This window comes from Dromiciops gliroides, chromosome 3 (assembly GCF_019393635.1).
Source record: "Dromiciops gliroides isolate mDroGli1 chromosome 3, mDroGli1.pri, whole genome shotgun sequence".
In the NCBI taxonomy this organism is placed as follows: domain Eukaryota; kingdom Metazoa; phylum Chordata; class Mammalia; order Microbiotheria; family Microbiotheriidae; genus Dromiciops; species Dromiciops gliroides.
The window spans coordinates 568,674,402-568,699,310 of NC_057863.1; the positions used below are offsets into that span (position 1 = coordinate 568,674,402).

Genomic DNA, 24,909 nt, shown 5'->3' on the forward strand with positions numbered 1-24,909 from the left:
TCTTTTCTTTTTTTATTGCATTCTTAGGTTGTGTTAACTTTTTTGGCTGTCATATTTTTGACTCATATTAAGCTTGCGGTCCACTAAAACCCCTAAAACTCTTTTAGATGAACTTGTCTAGCCATACCTCTCCCATCTCATTCCTGTGGAGTTAATTGTTTGAAACCAAATGTAGGTCTTAAATTTATCTCTTTTAAACTTAATCATATCAAGTCATTTATCCCATCCATTACTGTTGCCATTTAAATCTTTTGGATCTGATTCTGGCATCTAATTTCTTGACTAATACTCACAGTTTTGTGTCATCTGCAAACTTGATAAGCACTCCATCTATTCGTTGAAGTCACTGATAGAATTGTCAAATAGCACAGGATTGACAAATGCCTGGAGTACTAACCTTGAGAGCTCCCTAAAAGCTGATCTATTGTTGGGATTGAATTCAGCCATTTTCACAGCTAACAACTGTACTATTATCTGTTGTATAACTCTTCATTTTGTCCACTAGCATAATATGTTAAACTTTTAGATGTTTTGATGAAATCTAGGTATATTGTGTCTATAGGATTCCTCTAATCTAACAGTCTAGTCACCTTTTTTGGGGGGGAGGGTGAGGCAATGAGGGTTAAGTGACTTGCCAAGGATCACACAGCTAGTAAGTGTCAAGTGTCTGAGGCCAGGTGGATTTGAATTCAGGTCCTCCTGAATCCAGGGCTACTGTTTTATTCACTGTGTCACCTAGCTGCCCTATCTTTTTTTTTTTCTTTTTGGTTGGGGCAATGAGGGTTAAGTGACTTGCCCAGGGTCACACAGCTAGTAAGTGTCAAGTGTGTGAGGCCAGATTTGAACTCAGGTCCTCCTGAATCCAGGGCCAGTGATTTATCCACTGTGCCACCTAGCTGTCTCTCTAGTCACCTTTAAAAGAGGAAATGAGGTTAATGGGGAATGACCCTTTCTTTATGTAGCCTTGCAAAGTCAGTATGGTAGAGTAGAATTTGGAGTTGGGGCCTCTGAGTTTTTATTCTGGCTCTGCCACTTTACTTTTGTGACTGGGTACAGCTAAGTCTTGATTAGTACAGATGATGAATCTTGTGAAATGGTCACATATTTAAAGTCACACCATTCAGATTACTTATAAACTATGATAGTTGATTCTAGCCAGGTGTAAATATGTAGTGAAAAATGAAATTATGCAGCCACTTAACTGGGTTCATTATTCATGTCTCCTAAGCAGGACCTAGCTGTCTTTAATTTCCTCTCTCCAAGACTCCACTTCCTTATCTGTAAAATGAAGGGACTGGGTTAGTTGATCTTTGTGGATCAGTAATTTTTAGTGAATTCTGCTTCAATTTCTAAATATTCATAAATTTCCCTGTTAGCAATCAAACTGATATTCTATATTGTATAGACTCCCTTCTCTTCTGTTCGTTCTTATTTTTTAATTGGGTCAGCACTTAAAATTCTCCAGACTTGCAGTGTCTCTCCCATTCTTCATGATCTTTAAAAAGATGCTCAGCAGTCTTATTTGCCAGTTCTTTCAATACCCTTGGATGTAGTTCATCAAGGCCTAGTGATGTGAATTTGTGAGGACAATTAGCTGTTTTCTTACTATAGTCCTACTTATCTTGAATTTTAGATTCCAGAGAGATTATTCTCCTTGGAAGAAATAATAGAAACAAAATTTGAGTTTAGTCTTGCCTGTTCTACATCATCTGTGTTATCATTACCCTATCCATAGTCCAGTACTATCTGGATTAGTAGTATATTCACATGTGGAAACTATACTTTTCTCACTATGCACTTTATTTTCCTTTAAGTAATTTGTGTGGACTTAACTAGGGTATAGATAGATCACCTTATTGTCTGTGGTGCTGTCACAAAGACTTAACTAGAAACATGACTTTAAACAAGTTGTTTAACTTCTTTGAGCCTCAATTTCCTAATCCCTAAAATAGAAATAATATTGCATTCTCTGTTTCCTAGAATTGTTGTATACAAAATGCTTTGTAAGCTTTAAAGAACTATTTGTAAGTTTTTAAAATATAATTTATTGACCAATAATGATGGATGCACATCCTTGAAAAGTCTAGTGATTAAGATCAATAAATTCTAATTTATTATACTGAACATTACTAGGTGGGCAATAGAGAGGTGAGTATGTGTGTGTGTGTGTGTGTGTGTGTGTATGGGTATGGTGTTCCAAAAGTTTTAGTGCAGTTTTAAGTTTTAATAGGTTAAAACTGCTTTAGTATTTGGGGGATAATATACCCACACACATATATATATATAAAGATATATATGTGTGTATCTCTACATATACACATATGTACAATATGCATTATATGTTGCTATCCATCTATATAATATTACATATTTATATACACATAACTCCCATGAAAATATATACAATAAATGCACATACTTGTAATATTTGTTATTGTTACCTTAGAATACAAGCTTTTGGGGGACAGAGGTTATTACACTTTTTATAGTGCTTATATTTTTCTGTATAATTTATATATGTAAATATACATATACCATTGGAAGCAGCATAGTACAAAAGAAAAATGACTGACTTTAGAATCAGTTCAAATTGTAATACTGATACATGCTACCTACATATGTGACCTTGGGCAAGTCTCTGTGACCCTCAGTTTACTCATCTGTAAAATGAGGAGATTGGACTAGATGGCCTCTGAGGACTCTTCCGGCTCCAAATCTATGATCTTATAAACAGATAACTTGAAATATATTTTCTTTTCTCTTTTTGCAAAATAGTAAACATTCTAGTATGGTTAACATGCTAAACTCTTTTACAACTGATCTCAATAACTAGACAATTTTTAAAAGTTAACTTTTTTTTCTAGGGGAAATATTACAGATGGAAGATGATCTGGTCATTTCATTTCAGTTAATGTTGTGTGTCCTTGACTATTTTATCAAAATCTCACCTCCTGCAGTTCTCAAGGAACCATATAGTAAGTATTCCGTGGTCTTATCCAGTATTTCTAAATACTGAATAGGTAATTTCCTCAATGATTATGTTCATATTATTTTGTGAAATCTGAAATTCTGATCTTAAGTAGGAAGCCTAGATATTATATGTTGTAATATTTTATTATATAAATAAATATTTACATATACACATGTGTGTACATATATTTAAAATTGGTCTGGTGGCATGGGGTATAAGTATACATTTTATATGAGTAGTAGTTTATCTGCTTTTTTCTTATTTCAGTTTGTTATATGTGACTCACTTTTCTGAGTATGAGTTCTTATAATCACTTTAGTGATTAATGAAACAAATATATTTAAATGAAAACAATACCTATTCTTAGTTATTTTTTTTTTTAAGTGAGGCAATTGGGGTCAAGTGACTTGCCCAGGGTCACACAGCCAGCAAGTGTCAAGTGTCTGAGGCCGGACCCGAGCTCAGGTCCTCCCGACTCCAGGGCCGGCGCTCCATCCACTGCGCCATCCAGCTGCCCCAATTCTTAGTTATTAAAAAGATACTGACCCAAAGACTGGGCTTTGGTTTGTATTAGTTGAGGGTTGGATGACATGAATTTGTAGTGTAATGAACACAGTTATGAGACTTGGTTCATCTGTATTTAGCAGTTCATGAGTAGGAGCAGAGAGGTGGCTGGTATGAATAATCCAGGGCTGAAGTCTGGCAGGAGGTGAGTGGCAATAAGATGTGGAGGCAAGGGATTCTAGAACTGTATAGAGTTAAAATATCTGACTATTGGATTGAGATAGGTGATGGAGGAAAGCAAAGCCAGAACTGAGGTAATGGTCTGAGAAAGTACTGAGGGTAAGGTGGAGAGATTACACATGCTGATGAGGATGAAATATTGGGTTTAGGAGGGGGGAAGCATAAGAAGTTATGGACAAATAGGGACATTTCATACTTTCTAATTAGGAAGGGGAACATTTATGAGTAATGGTAAATCCAATATGGGACCATATGTATGTGTGTCTGAGGTAGAATGAAGAAGTAAGTCAAGGAAATTGAGGAATAGGGAGGTTAGAGACTATTTCTGTGATACTCAGGTTCCCTAGTATAAGGGCAGGAATTGATAAGGAAAGATTGATGGTGATCCCGATCCTGAATTCTTTGAGAAAGAAGGGCAAGTGACCTGTAATATACAGCCACTGAATTGAATTGAATTGGGTGGAAAATTTTGATTGAATGTTTTTCAAAGAAGTTTAAAAGGTTGCAGAGTAATGGAGATAAAATTGAAGTCTGGAAATGACAGTCAGGAGCAAAGAGTATTCTGATTCCTACTCTAGGACCTGTGGGGGCAGGGCGGGGATTGAGGGTTGAGCAATGAAAGGAAGCGTATAGCCAGTGCTAGAGAGGATAGGCAGGAATGCAATATTGCCAAGAGAGCTGGATTTCAGTGAGAGAGAAATGGAAGGAATGTGAAAGAAAGAGATCCGGGATAAAGAGAAATTTGTTCATTCTCTTATGGGCATAGTGGGCAGGGATGAAAGAGTGGGAGGATGGGGCTAGATAGAATTTAATCCTAATTAACTTCTTTTTTATTAGTACATTCATAGGAAGAGAAACAGGAGAAGACACAGGGGTTATAGTGGATGGCAGATGAATAGGGAAACCACTGTCTCCAGGGAGTATTGCAGAGGGTGCTGGGTTGAGCCTAGGTTTAGGTTTGGCCTCATCTGTGGCTGCAGGTTCTCTACTGTGGTGGCTGGTGGAAGAAGTAGAGTGGTGGTTCTGCTCTCCTCCAGCCCCCAGAGGTTACCTTCCCTTTCAGCTTCCATGGCCAACATTTCTCCTCAGTGCCCCACTGTGCTAGTCTGCCAAACTGTGGTGGTTCTGGTGGCTAGGACAGGGTCTGGGATAGGCCAGCTTGCTCTTGCTTCTGTTCTTATTATAGAGTGACTGGTAGAACAGTTAGGGGTTGATGAGATGAGTGGTTGAGTGTTACCTCCCCAATCTCCTTGGCAGAGGGTGCTGGTCAGCTGGGCCTGGACCTAGGTTTAGCCCTCACAGCATATTCTTTACATGTTTCATGCCTCACCCATTAGGATATCAACTTCTGAAGGGCAGAATTGCTTCATTTTTTGTATTTGTACGTAGTACAATGTCTGGTACATAGTAGATACTTAATAAATGTTCAATAAGTTGATTGTTTAATAGATGGAAGGCCTTGCTTGATAAGACCAAGGTAGAAAGTATTTATGTTTAACACCATAAGTACTAGATAAGATGTTTCTTCTACTCTGAGGCAATATATTTTGTACTAAGTGTGTATTTGAGATAAATCTATATTATCACATGAACTGCAAAAGTTTGCTTTTTGTTTCTCCAGGATTTTATTTCTTGATTGGATTTTCTTACCATATTCATCATAGTCTATTGTAATAGTATTGTTAGATCTGTCACCCTTATTTTTTGATAGGCTCATTTTCTCTTCCACATATCCTCTAGAGAGACAGAGTTGTAGAATAACATAGCACAAATATAAATAATTATATAATAATATATTTATTAGAATTTAACACACATATATATTTCACTTTGTTCTAGCAGATGGTTATGAGGATTAGCTTATAGAATTAGCACAGCCTGTTTCTACTTTAGCATATGAATACATGTTATATTCATTAAGCCCGGTCCACTCTCTTTTCATCTTCATGGTTCTCAAAAGCATCACTCTTTTCTTATTCTTATCCAAATGTCATGCTATCATTAATCTTGGATGTACTGCCATTGGTTTTCATTATATAGTCATTAATGTGGGAAAGTTACCTTATTTTAGGTACTGTTTATCCTTGAGTTCACAACCTTATCACTTGGTAGTAGCTCTAATAATTCCTTATTACTATCTCATTCCTTGTCCTTTCTCCAATTCCATTTCTGAGACAACTACTCTTCAGTCCTTACAATGTAGCCACATATCCAATAAAGCAGCAGCAGCTGGGAAAGAAATGAAAGAAGAGTCCTGAAACCACCTGGACCATTATCAAACATGTATCCTTAGATCTGAACCAGTTTTGCCCAGGCCTCAATCAATCCAGAACATAGCCAGTTAAACTCCTTAGCTTCCATAAGGTATACTTATACATCTTTATGAGGATATCTCAATTTCTCACCAAGAGGTTGACCAACCATGTGGTGATTTGGGGAGAGGGTCTATCTCATTAAACTCTATTAAGGTATAAAGGGCTTGTGATTGCTGTTGGTGGAGGGAGTGCTTATACTGGTGAAATCATTTATCTTTTGAAAAATACTAAGTGTTCTTTAATTTATCTGAATGATCTAACATATGTTATCCTGAATTTAGGCTGCGCTACTATAATGAAATATTTTTCAAAGAAAAAAAGCTACTTATAGATTAAAGGTCTCATTCAAATTTCTTACAATCTATATTTGGTGATGGTGGTAGGGAAGCGTGGCTCATTTTTGGAGCAATAAAGTATTTGTTGTTGTTATACATTTCCTAGAAGGGTGTATGCAGGTAATGGATAGAACCCTGAATTCAGAATCAGGAAGACATCATTTGAATGTAGCCTCTGCTTAACTTTATGACTCTGGACAAGTCACTTCACCTATCTCAGCCTGGTTCCTCATCATTAAAATGAAGATGTTGGCCTTGATGACCTTTAAGGTTCCTTTTGAACTCCAAATTTATGATCCTGTGATCTTGCCTTTTAAACATTTGGCAAATTCTTATGGATGGTTTTAAAAAAATGTTCTTTAAGGTAGAAAAATGTTTTTTATATGTACCCTGCCATACTATGAACTCACTGCCTGAATAAGTTTGTAAACCAAACCCCTCTTTTTTTCTCCTTTGTTAAACCACCAGTGAATATGGGGCACTGTATTTGCATACCTCTGCCATGGGTTTAGTTTACGGGCTAGATATTGACAAAGGCTTTTATAAGCACCTTGCTCGTATGCTTACAATATGAAATAGCAAGTTTTATTCTTGTGAAGAAGAATGAGTTGCAGATAGGATAATATAACTGACAGTCTTTTTGATATGTTCTATTATATCAAATATTTCATTACATTAGAACAAAGAATGTATTAACATTTATGGCCTGTTTTATTACAGAAACCGCAGTGAGTACATTATCCATTAATGGTTCACCCAGAACACCAAGACGAGGTCAAAACAGGAGTACACGGATAGTGAGACAACCAGAGACTGACACAAGAGTCATTGAAGTTCTTTGTAAAGAACACGAATGTAATATAGATGAGGTAATTTTTGCATCGTTTTCTTTGAAAGTAAAATTGGATGTAGGTGCAAAATCTTCTTTACCATAGATTTTTATTCTGCATGTTTGATGCATATAATTACATCAAATTTTTTTGATTTTTGAGAATCAACAGTAATTGAGTATCATAGTATGAATGAATAAAGAATTTATTAAGTGCCTATTATGTTAAAAGTGCTGCTAAGCACTGATGTTACAAATAGAAAAGTCAGATAGTCCCTGCTCTCAAGGTGCTCATGTTTAATGGGAGAGACTGTACATATGGAAGGTTTCACCTGCAAATCAGATGGAAAGGTCTCATAGTCATTAGGATACTGTGATAAAACAGTTGGTAATGCCTCTTCCTTAATGTCATTTTACTGATAAAATCATGCCATTTGCAATACCAAGGACTTTGGTGACAGCAACTTCCTTTTCTGAATCCTTAGTAGCTATGGCTGTAGCACCTTCAGGAGCAGTTGCCAGGCCACATTTCTGCAGGGGTTGCTTCCAAGTATTACCTGTAGTATATAATTATCAACTAAATATGTAGATAATTATTCTTTGATTCTAGTGTTTCTAAAGTTAACAGAAATGAAACAAATGGGAAATGAATAATTACATTTTTAAAAACAATCTTCTAATTTGATTTTCTTCAGGTAAAAAATGTATATTTCAAAAACTTTCTACCCTTCCTGAAATCTCTTGGTATTGCAGCTTCTAATGGACTACCAGAGGTAAGCTAAAAGATTTCTCTCCCCGCCAAAATTGATGTACTCTGTGATTTATTATAGTTTTTAACGTTCTTGAATATACCTTGCAGTATGTCATAACTTATAGCCAAGTAAAGAAATGTTATATGCAGGAATAATTGATATGTTGTATGTGTGTGGGGAAACCTTTTCCACGTAAGATATAAATAAGAGTTATGCCCTAAATTTCCTAAGTATTGTCTTTATTACTTGGATATACTAGTTTCCCTGTTGTTTTCTTTAAAGCACCAAATTAAGGCTTCCATATTTCTAGTTTTCATTTTAACATGTTTAATGTTTACATTTTTTCTAAATATCTCTACATATGTAATAACTTAAAAAGTGATATTTTGGGGGCAGCTAGGTGGCACAGTGGATAAAGCATCGGCCCTGGAGTCAGGAGTACCTGAGTTCAAATCCAGCCTCAGACACTTAACACTTACTAGCTGTGTGACCCTGGGCAAGTCACTTAACCCCAATTGCCTCACTTAAAAAAAAAGTGATATTTTTAATTTCCTTTGAAATTATATTTCATATTTGAAGTACAAAGGCAAATACAAGGAAGAGAAAGGATTGTACTGACTCTGGTCCTATTTAATTAGCTTTAGGATAATAGGACCCTCTGGAACTCAGCTGGGCCTTTTATTTTATAATTTCTGCTTTTTTTCCCTTTCAGTAGATTTATGTAGAAGAGGTATTTGTCAAATCAGCCCCTTCTGCTCAGAAACTCTTTGTCCAAACACTACCTGGGGCATTTTTGTAGTCTAACTTTATAGTCTAGCTTTAGGGTTTTCTGTCACTGTCTTATCTCCTGACCCCACTCTCTAATTGGAATCTTGTTGATTTTTCATTTGAATTAGGTGGATGGAAGGATTCATTTCTGCCTCTTCCCTTGTACTGTCACAATGGGGAGATTACAGAGCAGAAGCAGGAGTACCCTTTGGGATGGGTGGTTTGGCAGGAATTTGGGATAAAAGTAAATATCAGGCAGAGTTTTATAGCATGAACAGGAAGAAGTAGTTTGGTGACTTTAGTTCTGGGAAGAAGCTTTAGGAGGTAAAGGAAGCAAATAGGTGACCTAAAGTTGTGGAGAGAAGTACTGATTGATGAAACTTATCCCCACACTTGTGACTAGAGTGATGGGGGGGGGGGAGGATAAGTGAAGGGTGGTAGGGCCTGGGTGGGGCTATGGGTTCCAGTGAGGGGGATGGGTGATGTTCTGTCAAAACATCTTAATGTCTTCAAATTTAAATAGTTTTGTTACTAAGGCATTATTGTAATTCATAACTATATTAAGAACCATAGCTAAAATCATTCCAGTTTTGTGGAATGATGCTTGTTTATTTTATAACTTAGAAAATGGCATGTGGATTATGTAACATGTAAAGCAAATTAGGCATTTGGAAGTTATTTGAAATTCTAGGTCAGTAAAGGTCTATTTATCAAATATATTCTTTAAATACATTGATATATCAAATACAATGTACCAGCTGATTTGAAGAAATTTTAGTAGGTAAATAAAGATTAAATTAAACTTAATTTATGAGCAGTAGAAGGTAGTGGGGAAAGGTGAACTATTAGAGATTATGATGTAGAGTCATAAGAAAAAAGAAACTTGTTAGATTGTGATTGATGGGACTGGGTAATTTTTCCATGTTTAGTTTTAAATTCATGATTAGTGATTGATATATACAAACTGCTCTACAGATGCGGCAGAGCTTCAGTACAAGTAGTAGCATATCCTCTAGGGAGGCAGGGAAAGGAGAGGAAGTGAGGGAAGGAAGCACAAATGCCATCCCATCTGAGGTATTGCAATAGTCACAGTAGCTCTTTGAAGACAACAGATGGTCAAATGTGCTATATATATTTGCTGTGTATTTCAAATACTAATATTAATATGGTGATTTAAAAATAATTTGCAGTATACTACATATGAAATTTTTGATCTCTTGAATTTCTGAAACTGATTACATGGGATTTTGCTTACCTGTCCAAATGCCAAGTTCTAGAAACATTTCTGAACAAATGTCTGCTTAGCACACCTAAAGTAACTCTATAATTCTCATCTTAGTGACTTTTTTCTTAAGCTTATTTTTAAAAAATGTGACATGAAACTTTGGTTTAATAAAACTGTTCTTTTTTGTTTATGTAATTATTCATCATGCAGAAAATAACATGGATAATGTCTTTGCTGTATTGTAGATGGGAATAAACCTGTGGGCAACTTTATAAACAGAAATTAGTCAATTTAATTAAAATTAAGGAGAGATTTCTAATGTGTTTATAAATGTTAAGATTTAATTTTAAATTGGCATAGCACTTTTTAAATCTTCCTTCTATCTCTCCTACTTTCTCTTCAAAGTCCTTTTTGAGCACTTCCATGGCCTGAGACCAATTCATAAGTTTCTTGGAAGCTTTGGATGTAGGGACCCTGAGGTTGTTATCCTCTTCTAAGGGTGCACCTCGATCTTCCTTGTTGCTAAAGAAACTTTCTATTGTTCACAGTTTTCTTTGCTTGCTCATCTTGCTGTCTTTTACTTGACTTTTGACTCCTTACAGAGGGGCCCTACTTCCAAGCTACACTGTCCCAAGCTTCAGAGGGTCCCAGGTGTTTTGGTTTGAGGGAGAGCAGGTTTTTCTCTTGCCTGGCCTGTTCCTGGTCTGAAGATAACCTCAAGCCAGCTTGCTAATTAACCAGCCAGCAGAACTTTGTGTGCTGTGGTGGTTCTTAGCTTCTGATGAGCCTGTGCCCCTCCCCCACCTGGGCCTCCCACCACTCAAGATTTCTTCCTGGTTCCCTGCTGGGGTGGGATAGTTGAATTCCTCCTTAGGTCCCGTGGACACCCCTGTATTTTCTCCCTGGCCAGCTGTTCAGCCCTCTCACCTCACCAGAAGACGCTGGTGCTGCAGCTGATTCAGAGGCTCAGGGGTAAGTTCCTCTGGCATAGTGTGCCTGGGGTCTATTTAGGTGCCATTGTGAGGTTGGACTCTTTTAGCAGCCTAGCACGACCCCCTCTAATCTGTCTTTGACTGGAAAATAATCTCAGCCCGTCTTTTTGTGGGTTTTGCTGCTCCAGGGGTTGTTTTATTGCTGTTTTGGGGGGGTAATTATGTCTGGAGCTCTGTGTGTTTAATGTCTTTCCTCTGCCATCTTGGCTCTGCCCCCAGAAGTCCCATAGCACTTTTAAAAAAATGGTTTCTTATTTTAAAATTGCCATAGAGTGGAAGAACATTACTTGGTAAAATTCATGAATTAGAAAGAGGGGGAAATAATATTTCTTTTTCCTCTTTTAAAAAGTATTAGAAACTTAGTGTGCTTATACAATGTACGACACATAGTAAGTGCTATACAAATACTCCCTCCCCCACCTACAACCTCTTATTTTTATTTTTATTTATTTTTTTTTGGTGAGGCAATTGGGGTTAAGTGACTTGCCCAGGGTCACACAGCTAGTAAGTGTCAATCGTCTGAGGCCGGATTTGAACTCAGGTACTCCTGACTCCAGGGCCGGTGCACTATCCAGTGCGACACCCAGCTGCCCCTCATCTACAACCTTTTAACCATTATCACTTAACTACTTTGGGCAACAGTTTCCCCATATGTAACATGAGGGAATGTTGGACTCAAAAAGCTGGAAAAATACAACAATCTTTGATCCTGTCATCCTAATCTCAACTGGGCCCTCACAGCAGTAAGGCAAAACATCCTATTCCTCCCTAATAGATTTACTACACTACTCTCCATGGCAGCTGTTCTAAACTTTCCTAGGCCTTTTCAAGTTTCCCATGCTACAACCTCTGCTCTCTCAGCTGAGGCTCTTGCTTCATGAAAAATTAGGGGCCATTTGCCAAAACCTTCCCTGCTCCCCTCCTTATCTCACATCATTCAGATATCTTTCTCTCTTCTTACCACTTTATTCTTGTTTATAATGAAGAGGTGGCCTTTCTCCTTTCCAAAGCCAACCCTAAAACCCCCATTCCTCCCCAAACCTTCAGCCCCAGGCATCTCTTCATTTTCCACCTGGCTGCACTACTCTGAACTACATCAGGCCCCCATTCTGAGTATCTTTTGTCTCCCACTCTCTTTCAGCTTCATTTTGTGTTTCAGGAACTAAATATAAACTGTTGTTGAGAAATAGCATTAAATTTTTCTTTAGAACCTTTTTGGTATCCTAAATGCCCCCATGTGATTCTCAGGCTCTTAAATTCTCTGGCCTAATTTCATATTCTTTAGCTTCTCTTTCAAAGAAATAGAATTTCTTTATGTTAGAAAGACATTAGTTTATGTGTCTGTTTTCTTTCAAGGGCTTCTGAGCTACCTTTAAGGAGAGGCAGGTGGTTATTTTTGTTACCCAGGCACTCTACATTTCTTGAAGTTGTTTCCTTCATTTGTCTTTTTTAAGGTGCTTAACCTGGAGCCTCTGCAGTTGTTTAAAAAAATTGACAACTATTACAGTATAATTTGGTTCCCTTTGTAATCTTTGTAATTTATTTTATGCATTTAAAAACATTATCTGATATCTGAGAAGGGATCCATAGATTTCACTAGACCAGAGGAGTCCATAATGAAAAAAAAAGGTTAAGGAGCCCTGGATTATATGTTTATTTCTTCTAAACAATTTAAAATTATATATATTTAAATAATTAAACATTTTTCACTATAATACCTCTTTTAGAATAATTCTGGATTTCTCCCTTTTCATAACACCCTCCTTCTACCACTAGTTTCATAAATAGCAATAGAAGTGTGATGTTTAAAATCTAGTGTGTGGTCACCTGACTTGACCCCAGTGTGGGGGGAGAAATTAGCTAAGATTTACTGATAAATTTGACATTAATTTAGGTTTTTAAGCATTTATTAAAGAGTAAAGATAACACATGGAGTACAGCCTATCTCCTCTCTCTCTCTCTCTGCCACCAACACGAAGTCCCGGAAGGAAAAGAGCCATCCTCAGCAGCTTCTCCCAGAAGCTCCCTGTGAAACAGGAAGCAGGGACACACACACACACACACACACACACACACACACACACACACACACACACACACACACACACACACACACACACCCCTCTCCAAGCTAATTGGCTGGTAGCATTGATTGACATGATTTACAGGCAGTTCTATAGATGTAACTTCCGGATGCCAAGTCTCATGCTTTCTCCTCAGGGCAGAGCTGCCCTGGTTCTCACAATGTCTTTCTCAGCAGTGGGGTGGCACCCTGATTTTCACAGAAGTGAACCTAAGGCATCTATCTTACTCAGGACATATTGTATTTAAGGATAATTAAAACAATCAATTACATATTTTTGGAGAAGAAAATTAATGTCTAGAGTTAATGTAAATAATACTATGATTGAGATAGTTGAGAAGTATCCATCAATATTTGGGATTTTGTAGAGTGGGTCATATTCTGTTGAGGATATTTATATTGTCTGAGTATATCTTAACTGAAGGAAGTTACTTGAAGCCAAAGGATTATGTGGGAATACTGTCAGAATATATGCAGACTTATTAAGGATTTGAAAAACAACTACATATTGAAAAGGTTAAAGTGTACCTTATGTTAATAACAATTAGAATACTTAATTTTTGGGGTCTTGTTTGTTGGACCTTGGCATTTTTTTTTCAAATAAAAAATAAAAAGCAAAATCTATTGTGATACACTTTATTGGTTGCTCTCTAAGTTAATCACTCAATGTGTCAACATATACTAGCCTAAAAAAACTTGGTTATACATTTTAAATATAATTGTTTTTGCAAATCATCTTTAGATCAGCCATATTTATACTGCATGGATTTCTAATGTATAAATCAAAATTTTATTATTTTTATTTTTGTTTTTATTATTTTATTATTGTTAAAATTTTATTATTGTTAAAATTCTTGAATCAAATCTTTGTTCCATGTATTGACAGATATAATTCACTTAAAATAGTATTAATTTTCTCCCTTTTTTTGAGGTTGAAAATCTCTCTAAACAATATGAAGAAATTTACCTTAAAAACAAAGATATGGATGCAAGACTCTTTCTGGATCATGATAAAACTCTTCAAGTTGATTCTATCGATAGGTAGTATATTTGTAATTATGTTTGTGAAAGGCAAATTTTTATTTTAATTTGTTGATATTCTTTATATTTCTGAAAAGGAGGAAACTAGTAACCCAAGAAGGATGACAATATGTTAGTTTTACTTGCATGTATCTTAGTATGCAATTTAGAAGACATGTTTTTTAGAGTAACTTACAAAACAAAAATCCGTGGCCATTAGCAATTGTTCTTTTTTTTTTTTTTTGGTGGGGCAATGGGGGTTAAGTGACTTGCCCAGGCTCACACAGGTAGTAAGTGTCAAGTGTCTGAGGCCGGATTTGAACTCAGGTATTCCTGAATCCAAGGCTGGTGCTTTATCCACTGCGCCACCTAGCTGCTCCCAACAGTTGTTCTAAAGGAAGGTTATTGTTATATTTGGATTTTACAATTGGAGTACTCCTTTTCACCCTTCCTTTCCTTCTTCCCATTTATAGCATTATAGGAGGATGGGGAGAAATGGTTTCTATTTATACAAACCAAATATATCAACATCTTTCTTTTTGTATGTTTTTCAAATATCTAAGAATTTTGTTCTTTTTTTAAAGATGCTATCAAAAATACTCTTTCAACTATTTCCTTAGTTGGTTACTTTTTAAACTTAAAGGCCTCATCTTAAATCCTTTTTTTTTTTTTTTGCGGGACAATGGGAGTTTTGTGACTTGCCCAGGGTCACACAGCTAATAAATGTCAAGTGTCTGAGGCCAGATTTGGACTCAGGTCCTCCTGAATCCAGGGCCAGTGCTTTATCCACTGCGCCACCTAGCTGCCCCTCAAATTCTTACATAAATAAAATCGTTTTAAAAAATAACTGAATCCTAAGGTTGGAATTCTTGAAAATATTATAGAATATTTTGATCTTGTGATCATTTTGCATTTAGTATCTCCTTAACATTTTCATATGAAATTCTATCTGTAATGAGCCTCTAGCATGAAATTATTTTATGTGGGGTATTCCCAAAATCTTAGCACAATTAAATTATATTTACCTGGGTTAAAACCTTAATACTTTGTTTCAAATGTGGTTTCTTCTATAAATTAAGTAAGAATGACATTGTGATAAAAGATGATCTTTTATAAGTCTTTTGAGCCTTAGTTTGCTTATTAAGTACTAGTAGGGAGAAAATAAATCTGACACTTAAGTTCTTAGAAGATTATTATAATATCTTCATCTCAGGTACCTAGTGAAGTATTTTCTTGAAATACACATATAAATGACCCTACTAAGTCAGAGATCATAATCCTTTTTCAGAAAGTTTTACGTTTTATTGACTTAAAAAATATCAGTCACTTCTCAGTACAGTTCCTTCTTCAACCTCCATTCACACACACATAATGGAATTCTTATAACAAAGAGAAACACTTAAAGCAAACATGTTTGATGTTACATTCTGGCAGATTATTCATGGGACCATATACTATCACTTATTTATATTGAAGTTTTCTTTGTACAATTCAATTAAACAATAAATAAGAGTTGATTGATTGAAGAAAGTATTTTTTTGTTCTTTTGCTCTGTATGGAAGAATTTGTAAATTTTAGCAGTTCACTTCTTTTCAGGACCAAAGACTCATTGTGAAATACTGATATTTTTGTCCTTTTGTAGTTTTGAAATGGAGAGGACACCAAGAAAAAATCATTCTGATGAAGAGATGCCTCTAATTCCTCCACAGACACCTGTAAGGTAAGGGTCTTCTATTATTTTATAACTTTTTACTATTATTCTTTATGTAGTATTTGCTATTTTGTTGGTGCTTAAATACTTGGGATATAGCGGGAAATGACCAGAGAATCAAGAGAACTGGTTTCTAGGTTGGTCCTTGCCGCTGGACTTAGCTATGTGAGTCTGGACGGGTCACTTAACTTCTTCTGTACTGTCTCCTCTTGTAAAATAAGAGATTGATACTTTCTAATGTACCTTCCAGTTAAACATTTTCTTATCTCTATAATTAGACAGACTTTTACTCAACTGCTCTCCTATCCACAATTTTCAAATTAGTTGTAAAGCACATTTATATAGTGCTTTAGAGTTCTTAAAGTGCTTGCCATATATGTTATCTCACAAATAGACACTATTTGAAGTAAAACCAAAGCTATAGAGGGATTTGAGGAGATCAGCTTCAAGTGATGAATGCTGAAATTATCTGGGATTAATGTTTATATATTTCTTTGTGCATTCATTTTGAAGGTCTCTAGTAAAGGGCACTCTACCACAACACTATTTTAACTAATAGAATGGCTTATAATCCTTATTGAAAGTTGTTCATGTTTAAATGGTGTCACTTTACAATAGTTTAATCTCCCACCAAGACAACATATCATTTAAGAAAAATTAAATTTCTTACTGATATAATTTTGTCAATAAGTTAATTATGCATTTAGAAATGTATTGATTAATATATTGAGATAAATGTCCAATTTAATTAGGTTTTAAACAGTGGCTATTCATTCAGTTCCTTGTGGAGTGTTTTTTTAGGAAGCTGGTGGAAGACAAATGAGATAGGGAGTTTGAAGGTCAGGTTTAAGTTTGTCAGATACATAACTTTTCTTTTCCTTTTGCTATTTCTTCAGGACTTGGCATTTTTACTTTGTATTTTTTTTTCCTTCAGGGCTGTCATGAATACCATCCAACAGTTGGTGATGATACTAAATTCAGCAAGTGATCAACCATCAGAAAATCTTATTTCTTATTTCAATGTAAGATTGCATTCTGCCTTGGGCCAAAATGTAGTGAATGATGGTCAATGCGTTCATTCTATTTTGATGGCAATGTAGGAATTAGCATTTATTTAAGATATTTTGTGAAGAAATCTGGAAGTTAGCACATTGGATACCTAGGATTTTCAGGATTTGTTTGTTTTCAGGATTTGTTTTAAATTATTATGTAACATCAAATAATTCAGAGCTAATAATTCCTTAATACTACTTAATTTGAAGTTGTTTTCTTCATTTGTTGTTCAAAGGGGTTACAATTCAGGAGTGCTTAACCTCGAGCCTGTGCAGTTGTTTTTAAAAAAATTGACAAGTATTGTTTAGGAATATATAATAATAGAATAGAATATTCCTTAGAGAATTAATAAATATTCCTTAGATTCCTTGGCTATAAAGAAAATTTTGGTATTTGATTCACATTTTTTCTTAAAGTACCTCAAAAGCATATTGCAAATTATTTTCATGGTGGGGGCGGCTAGATAGCACAGTGGATAAAGCACCGGCCCTGGATTCAGGAGTACCTGAGTTCAAATCTGGCCTCGGACACTTGACATTTACTAGCTGTGTGACCCTGGGCAAGTCACTTAGCCCCCATTGCCCCGCAAAAAAAAAAATATATATATATATATACATATATATATATATATATATAAAATTTTCATGGCAACATAAATGGAATGTAGATGTTTCATTTTATGCTGTGAAAGAGCAAATTGGGGTTTTTCTAAAACAAAAATTGAATAATAAAATCTCTTGGTCTGTTTTTTCTATTTTGACCTTTGAGTTAAATTGTATAAAAATACATCATAAATGTTGTGATCCTCTTGCCCATTTCGTGCTTCTTGACAGATGATTAAATGGTTTTAGATGATTCATACATTCATTTAATATTAAGTACCTACCTTATGCAGCATTCAGGAAAAGATATAGTCCTCTCCCTTTGTAACCTAACTCCCTCATAATTCATAATCCCCTTTCATTCTAATCTTCTTATACTCCCCCAATTTACTTATTGATCCAGTGATAGCAGCCTCCTTGCTGTTTTTCAAATAAGAAAACACTCCATCTCTGGCCACAGGACCTTTTCACAGGCTGTCCCCCATGCTTGGAATGCTCTCCCTCATCTCTACCTCCTGGCTTCTCTGGCTTCTTTAAGTTCCACTCAAAATCTCATCTTGTTCAGGAAGCCTTTCCCAGTCCCTCTTAATCCTAATGCCTTCCCTCTGTTGATTATTTCCTATTTATCCTGTATAGAACTTTTTTTGAACATAGCTGTTTTGCATGTTGTACAACTTCCTTATGGGCAGAAACTTTCTGTTCCTTTTCTTTGTATCCCTAGTACTTAGAAATTGCCTAGCACATAGTAGGAACTTAATGCTTCTTGACTGACTGACTTTACCCATAGAGCTGACAAAATTCTATATTGGGAAACCTTACTAAGATAATTAATTTGAATTTAATTTATGTTTTAAAATTTTTTTTAAATTTTAGACTTTTATTTTCCAAATTACATGTAAAAGCAAATTTTGGCATCAATTTTTTTTTTAAACTTTGTGTTCCAACTTCTCTTCCTCCCTCCCCTCCGACCCCCACCCTAAGAACTCAAACAATTCAACATAAATTATACATGAGTAGTCATGGCAAACAGTTCTACCTTATCTAGGTTGTGAGTGGAAACAGATAAAAACAAAACTTCAGATTAAGGAATTGTCAAAAAAAAATGTGTTTCAGTCTGTTTTCAGATACCATCAGTTCTTTCATTTATGTTTTGTAGATTAAAGTGTAATTCAGTTAAAAGTTTATGTGTCCCAAATCCTTTTGGATTGATTATAAATTAATCAGATACTACTTTCTTTGAATATTCAATCTTCCCAGTCATTATATTATTTAAATTTACTCTATGTACCTACTTGGAAAAATTACATAGTTTTTCTGAAATAGCTTCTTCATATTCAGTAAACACAAACAAATTGGGGATATTGTTTTGTCCTTCTGTTTTTCTTTAAAGAACTGCACAGTCAATCCTAAGGAAAGTATCCTAAAAAGAGTAGAGAATATTGGACGCCTCTTTAGAGAGAAATTTGCTGAAGCTGTTGGACAGGGATGTGCAGAAATTGGGTCACAGGTAACAATCCAATTTGTCTTTTTGTCCTTTTCACCTAATAGAGTGCCTGGCTCTCACCATAGGTGTTTACTAAATGCATTTTGATTAATTACACCACCAAGTAAAGTTTATTCCACCATTGTTCTTTTTCAAAAGAGTGTGTAATTTAAAGCTACTCCCAGTTATCCTTCTCTCCTGATCTCAGCTAACTAAATGCTTTACTTTGGGACATTAATAAGAAAATCAGACAGTTGGAATCCACTTAACTCATTTCTCTATTTTGGTTTTGTGCCAATATCATAGTTCAATAGGTAGGCTAGGAATCAGGAAATTGGGGTTCTAGGTATGGCTTCAACATTAATTAATTTTGTGACTCTGGGTATATCATTTAACAGCACTGAGATTCATTTTCCTCCTTTAGTAAATGAGGGTGACAGTTATTCAGGGTTGTTGTAATGGGACAAGACACTTGTACTCCAAAGTCTTTTGGAAAGTATGAAGTACAGTATATACATAAGAGGCCACAACTTCAGAGTTTTGAGGTCTCATTACATTTTTTTTTCTGTCACTGATTTTACAAAATAATAATTGCAAATCCTCTGAGGTAGAAATGCATAGTGTATGTTTACTTTTTGGAATAATGGGATATACTGTGTGTTTTTCTATCTCAAAATAAATTTGGCCACTTAACTATTTCATTTGGTTACATTATGGTATTAATGAGGGAAAAAACCCAAACCCAGGTTCAAACCTTATATGTGCTGGTAAACCCTAATCTGTTTCAAGGCCAAAGCCTACATTCTTTATCCTAGCCACCTTTTTTATCTGGTGGATTGGGTAAGAAAACAGAAAACTATCAGTATAAATCTGCTATTGCTAGTGACAACACAATAAAATATACCCTACTAATGGTGGATTAGAAACTTCATTTTTGCATATAAAGAACACTTTGTTATTCTTTAGTTTTTCTACTTTTATCTTTCATGACCCATTGGCATCTCTGTTTCTGTAAGTGGTCATCAGTGTATCTCAAGATCTCTGTGCTTTTCTGTGTTTTTTTCGAAAGAAGTGGTATCTTATAATTTTTTTGTGTTTGTGTCTGGTTTTTTTTAAGCGATACAAACTTGGAGTGCGATTATACTACAGAGTTATGGAATCTATGCTTAAATCAGTAAGTGAAAACTAATATATTAAAATTGATATACGTGCTATCTGATCTTATCATTCTCCCCTAATCACTGTATGTAATCTATCTGCCTCCACTCTACTCTCCATTCTTTTTCAAAGACTTTCATATCTGCTTTTTTCTCTTTATTTCTGCCCTTGTTCTTAGAGATTTCATTATTCTTACCTCTTTTAAGATTCTGTCCATATATTCCCTGAACTATTTAGCTTCCATAACCTCCATCTTTCTTTCACCTCAGAGACTCAAAAGGTAGTCACAGCTTTTACCTCAACATGTAAGATTGTTCCACTTTCAAGATTATGAACTCTGAAGTTCCCCTCTTTAAACATTTGCCTTTCCATATCACTTACTTTTTCTGAATCTATTTTTCACTAATACTATGATATTTGGTTTTTTAATCTATCCTCCTAGCCTACCATCACTGTTCTGCTCCCACCAACTGTTAGAGTGAAAATGTGAGAAAGGAGTTCTCTTTAAGAGTTATTTGCAAGAATTTAGTTAAATTCAACAAGAACAACAGAGGTTTGAATATCTTACTTTTGGAAAGCTTGGAGAAAAGGAAAACGTTTTGTAATGATTAGAATGCATTAGAATTATATTTTTGACAATCTAATAACTTATCAATAATAAAAGCACTAGCTTTATCTCCTTCCTCTAAGAGAAAATAAATGGGACTTGAAGAACACCTCTACTTTTTAGCTCACCAAGAAGAATATAGTGTTCCTTAAAAGGCAAATATGGGTAAAACAACAACCACCACCACTACCACCACCACCCCCCAAAAAAGAAAAAAACAAAATACAAGGGCTTCAGTGTAAAGAGAAAAAGAAATCTAAAGATTTAGAGCAGGACTGTCACCTCTTTGATGTTGTAGAGGAATGTATTAGAAGGGAAAGGGGAGAACTACCACTTGAACCTGGTTAAAGATACGAAGTTCCTAAAGAGGTGGAAGCTGGACTCTGAAAAACAAGGTAATATTTGTCCTCCAAAGAAAGATAAAGTGCTGTCAGGTGAAGAGACCATTGATTAAGGGCCAAGGGAAGAAGAGAAAAGTTGATGACTCATGCTGAGGAGGTACCAAGGGAGCTATTTGTCAACTTAACAATTGCGAGGTCATCCTGTTACCCTCCTGGGCATACAATCAATCACTGTAACCCTGATGTTGTTGGTGCTCTCCTTGCCCATGGTTGCGTCTATACATGGATTGATCCACTATGACATGCAAAGATTTGACAACACTCACTACCTGAACTAAATTGCATAGATCTGAGACTCAGTCCTTCCAAAGGGATGAGGCAAAAGCTGAAATTTCTGGGTTTTTTCTCTCATATTTGGTAAATTTCAGTGGCTGCCAAATATATCTTTGTAGAAATCTGTCTAATAACTTAAACATATTTCTAAAAGTAAACTCATTCGTTTTCCTGCAAAAGCTGTCTCACCCTTGGCTTCTCTGTTTCTCTTAATGACATCACTGTTGTAACTGTCACCCAGGTTCAAAGACTTGAAGATAACTTTTAACTCTTCTCTTTCCTTCACCCCATTCAACCATTCTCTTATCCTATTGAGATATTTCTTTAATTCATCTCTTTTCACTCTTACTTCATACACCTTAGTTCACGCTTTCAGTCTCTTTATAATAGCCTCCTGACCACAACAATAACTTCTTTTTTTTTTTTTTTTTTGCACTGCTCTAATGATCCGACTTTTTTGGCCAAAAGCATTTACTGCCTTACTGTTGCTTACTAAATAGAGTATAAGGACTGAATCCTGGTTTTTAAAGCACATAGCTTTTTGGACCCCATCTAAATGTTCAAACTTTTTGAACTCTACTCCTTATCATACAGTCTGTATGTCATACATTCTATATACATAGCCAGATTGTACTATTTACTATCCCCCATTCTTGTCCTGTTCTTTCCAATTACTCTCCTTCCCTGCCTGCCCTTCATCTCTGCCTTGTGATATCCCTTCCGTTGACCCTCAACTCAGTTGTCACCTACCTCAGTTCACTCAGCTAGAAGTGATTATTTCCTCTTCAAAATTCATATAGCACTTTGTGTGGAACCCCTTTTTAGCCTATCACAATCTCTTGCAACAGTTATTTTTGTACTTGTCTAATTTGATTTTAAATTCAGGCCAAGAAGTGTATCTTATTTCATCTTTGTATCTCCCTGTCTCTAGCAAAACACCTTACTCATAGGAGATTAATAAATATTTTTTGAAATTGAATACTATTTAATATTATAATGGAAAAAGTTCTAATTTACGTTGTTTTGTTTTTTATTTTAGGAAGAAGAACGTTTATCTATTCAAAACTTCAGGTGAATTTTCTTAACTTTAGTAAAAACTTTCCTTTTTTTGTTAAACAAAAAGTAATGTTTTTATCACTTTTTTCCAGCAAACTTCTGAATGATAACATCTTCCATACATCTCTGTTGGCTTGTGCTGTTGAGGTTGTAATGGCCACATATGGTAGTAAGTCTAAATGGAAATTAAACTGTTTTTATTAGATTCAGAATTTATAAGAGACTGTGATCTACTTTTTGTTGCTGGTTCTTATTAACAGGTTAAGATTTTAAATCAGGTCTATACTTGTGAATAACACCTGAACGGAAAATTTATTTAAGAGATTAACAGTCATGATTATTTAAATATACCTTGAGCTCCTAAGGCTAGCCATACTGAATTTATGAAATGGTACCTGTTGGGCCACTAGGTGGCGCAGTGGATAGAGCACCGGCACTAGATTCAGGAGGACCTGAGTTCAAATCCTGTCTCAGACACTTGACACTTACTAGCTGTGTAGCTCTGGGCAAGTCACTTAACCCTCATTGCTGGAGAGGGGAGAGGGGGAAAGAAAGAAAGAAAGAAAGAAATGGTACCTGTTGAACTGAACTCCTTGAAAGACCTCTGACAATGTAAAGACTTAAAGCCAAAGTCAGGCCAATCTGTTTGTTTTGGAAGCACTGTGCAGTTTCAGTATGAGAAAGGAGCAAACCTATCATGTTGTAAGAATCAAAATTCTTCACTATTTTTAGAAACACTGCTAACTGCTCTTTGTGTTGCACAGCTCTAGTGTTGGCAACTCTAGTGTTGGCAGCTTGAGTGTCAGCACCTCAAATGTTGGCAGCCCTAGTGTTGCTAGCAGGTCACTGTTCAAAAATCCCAAGCAGGCAGCAGTTGGTGAATGAAGGCTTTAATCATCTTCACGAAGATGGGCACTCTTCTGAATGTGGCAGAAAGTACACTGAAGTGAGGTCCCTCACCTCTATTTATTTATACCCCTTAAGGGGTCCCCTCTAACCAATCACATTAAGGCCTTTTGATACCCCTCATTTACATTTCAGTTATTACAGTTATTACAGTTGCCATTTATACAGAATAACAGTAACAGCCTAAGAACCCTTCAGGTGGTACCAGTTGACCAATCAGATTTTACAAACCACAATACCAGGCCTTAACCTATTCTGGGCAAGAATGTTGACCTCCCCCCCAACCCCTTTCAGAACAATACTGTTAACTCTTCAAGAAAGAAAACCTGTCTTGGGGTTTGACCCATCAGATTGCTCCAATCAGATTGAGGCCTTAGGCCCCAATCCTATGCTGGAGTAAGAATGTCTCCATTCCCCACTAAACAGTGATTGTGTAAACATAACTTTTCAAAACAAAACTCAAGTCAGGGCTTAAGCTCTGAGTCATGTAGGGATCACCTTGGGCGCTGCAAGGTGAACTCCCAGGCCAGCCTAACTCCCACAAAACCCAGGGTCTTCTTCAGGCCCTTATCAGGCCTAAGGCCCAGGAGCCTTAGTTCGAAGCCTCGTGGGCAAAGCAACCCCCTGCTGGGAGGTTTGGGGACCATAAAGCTGTTGGCCTGAAACCAGACTCACTCTCTGCCTTTAGGGCTCTGAGAAGAGTCCAAATATAGTGTTTTCTCTCACTATCATCAAAAAAATTATAATTGCTTTCCAAAATATTTCACTCATGCATATCCAAGACTGCTCTTCATTCTTTGTCTTTCTTGATTTCTTTCAGCTTTTGATACTGTTGATAGCTCCCTCTTTTTAGATCAGGGTTTTTAAATCTTTTTTTTTTTTTTTTGGTCATATACCCTTTTGGTGGTATACTGAAGAGTATTCCCTTTCTCAAAATGATGTTTTTAAACGCATTAAAGTAGATGAGATTACAAATGAAGCTGATTATATTGAAATATGATTATAAAAATATAAAAAATAGTTTATAGACTCCCAAGTTAAGCACCCCTATTTTTACACTCTTTCTTGGGTTTTCATAGCACTATTTTCTCTCTGTTCTTTTTTTTTTTTACCAGCTTGACTGTTCCTTCTCAGTCTCTTTTGCAGGTTCATCATTCATTTTTCTACATCTTCCTTTTTGAGGGTGTACCTTAGGACTCTGTCTCAAACCCTATTTTATTTCCACACTTTCATTTTTTGTGGTATCAACTCTTAAGAGTTCAGTTATCTCTATGCATCTGATTCCCAAATCTATATATCTTGCTCTCATTTCTCTTCTGAGTGCCAGTGCTTCTTCACCAACTGCCTGCTAGACCCCTCTACCTAAATGTCTCAGTCTATTTAAAATAGAACTTTTCCATACCCTTCCTCCTCCTTTCTTCCTTCCCCACATTCTCCCCTCTCCATCATGCATCCTTCCCCTTCCAAATTCTTCTCTTTTTAATGAAAGCAATAATATTCTTCCTTTTACCTTTTCCATTATAATATTAAATATTAATAACCTCAGAGCTATCCTTGGTTCTATACTGTCACCCTTCTTCCATTCTCTCCTTTCCAATCAGTTGTCAAGCATTATTATTAATTAT

General features: G+C 35.8%; 1 protein-coding gene across 1 annotated transcript in view; it reads left to right on the forward strand.

Moving 5' to 3' along the window:
* The window catches only part of RB1 (RB transcriptional corepressor 1), a 181,828-nt gene that overhangs the window by 41,409 nt on the left and 115,510 nt on the right, over positions 1-24,909 (forward strand). The window contains exons 7-16 of the mRNA XM_043990557.1: positions 2,865-2,975; positions 7,086-7,234; positions 7,890-7,967; positions 13,946-14,055; positions 15,677-15,754; positions 16,680-16,767; positions 18,791-18,907; positions 20,001-20,057; positions 22,362-22,393; positions 22,471-22,547. Coding sequence (XP_043846492.1) covers positions 2,865-2,975; positions 7,086-7,234; positions 7,890-7,967; positions 13,946-14,055; positions 15,677-15,754; positions 16,680-16,767; positions 18,791-18,907; positions 20,001-20,057; positions 22,362-22,393; positions 22,471-22,547 — 897 coding nt within the window. The remainder of the gene's footprint in view (positions 1-2,864; positions 2,976-7,085; positions 7,235-7,889; positions 7,968-13,945; positions 14,056-15,676; positions 15,755-16,679; positions 16,768-18,790; positions 18,908-20,000; positions 20,058-22,361; positions 22,394-22,470; positions 22,548-24,909) is intronic.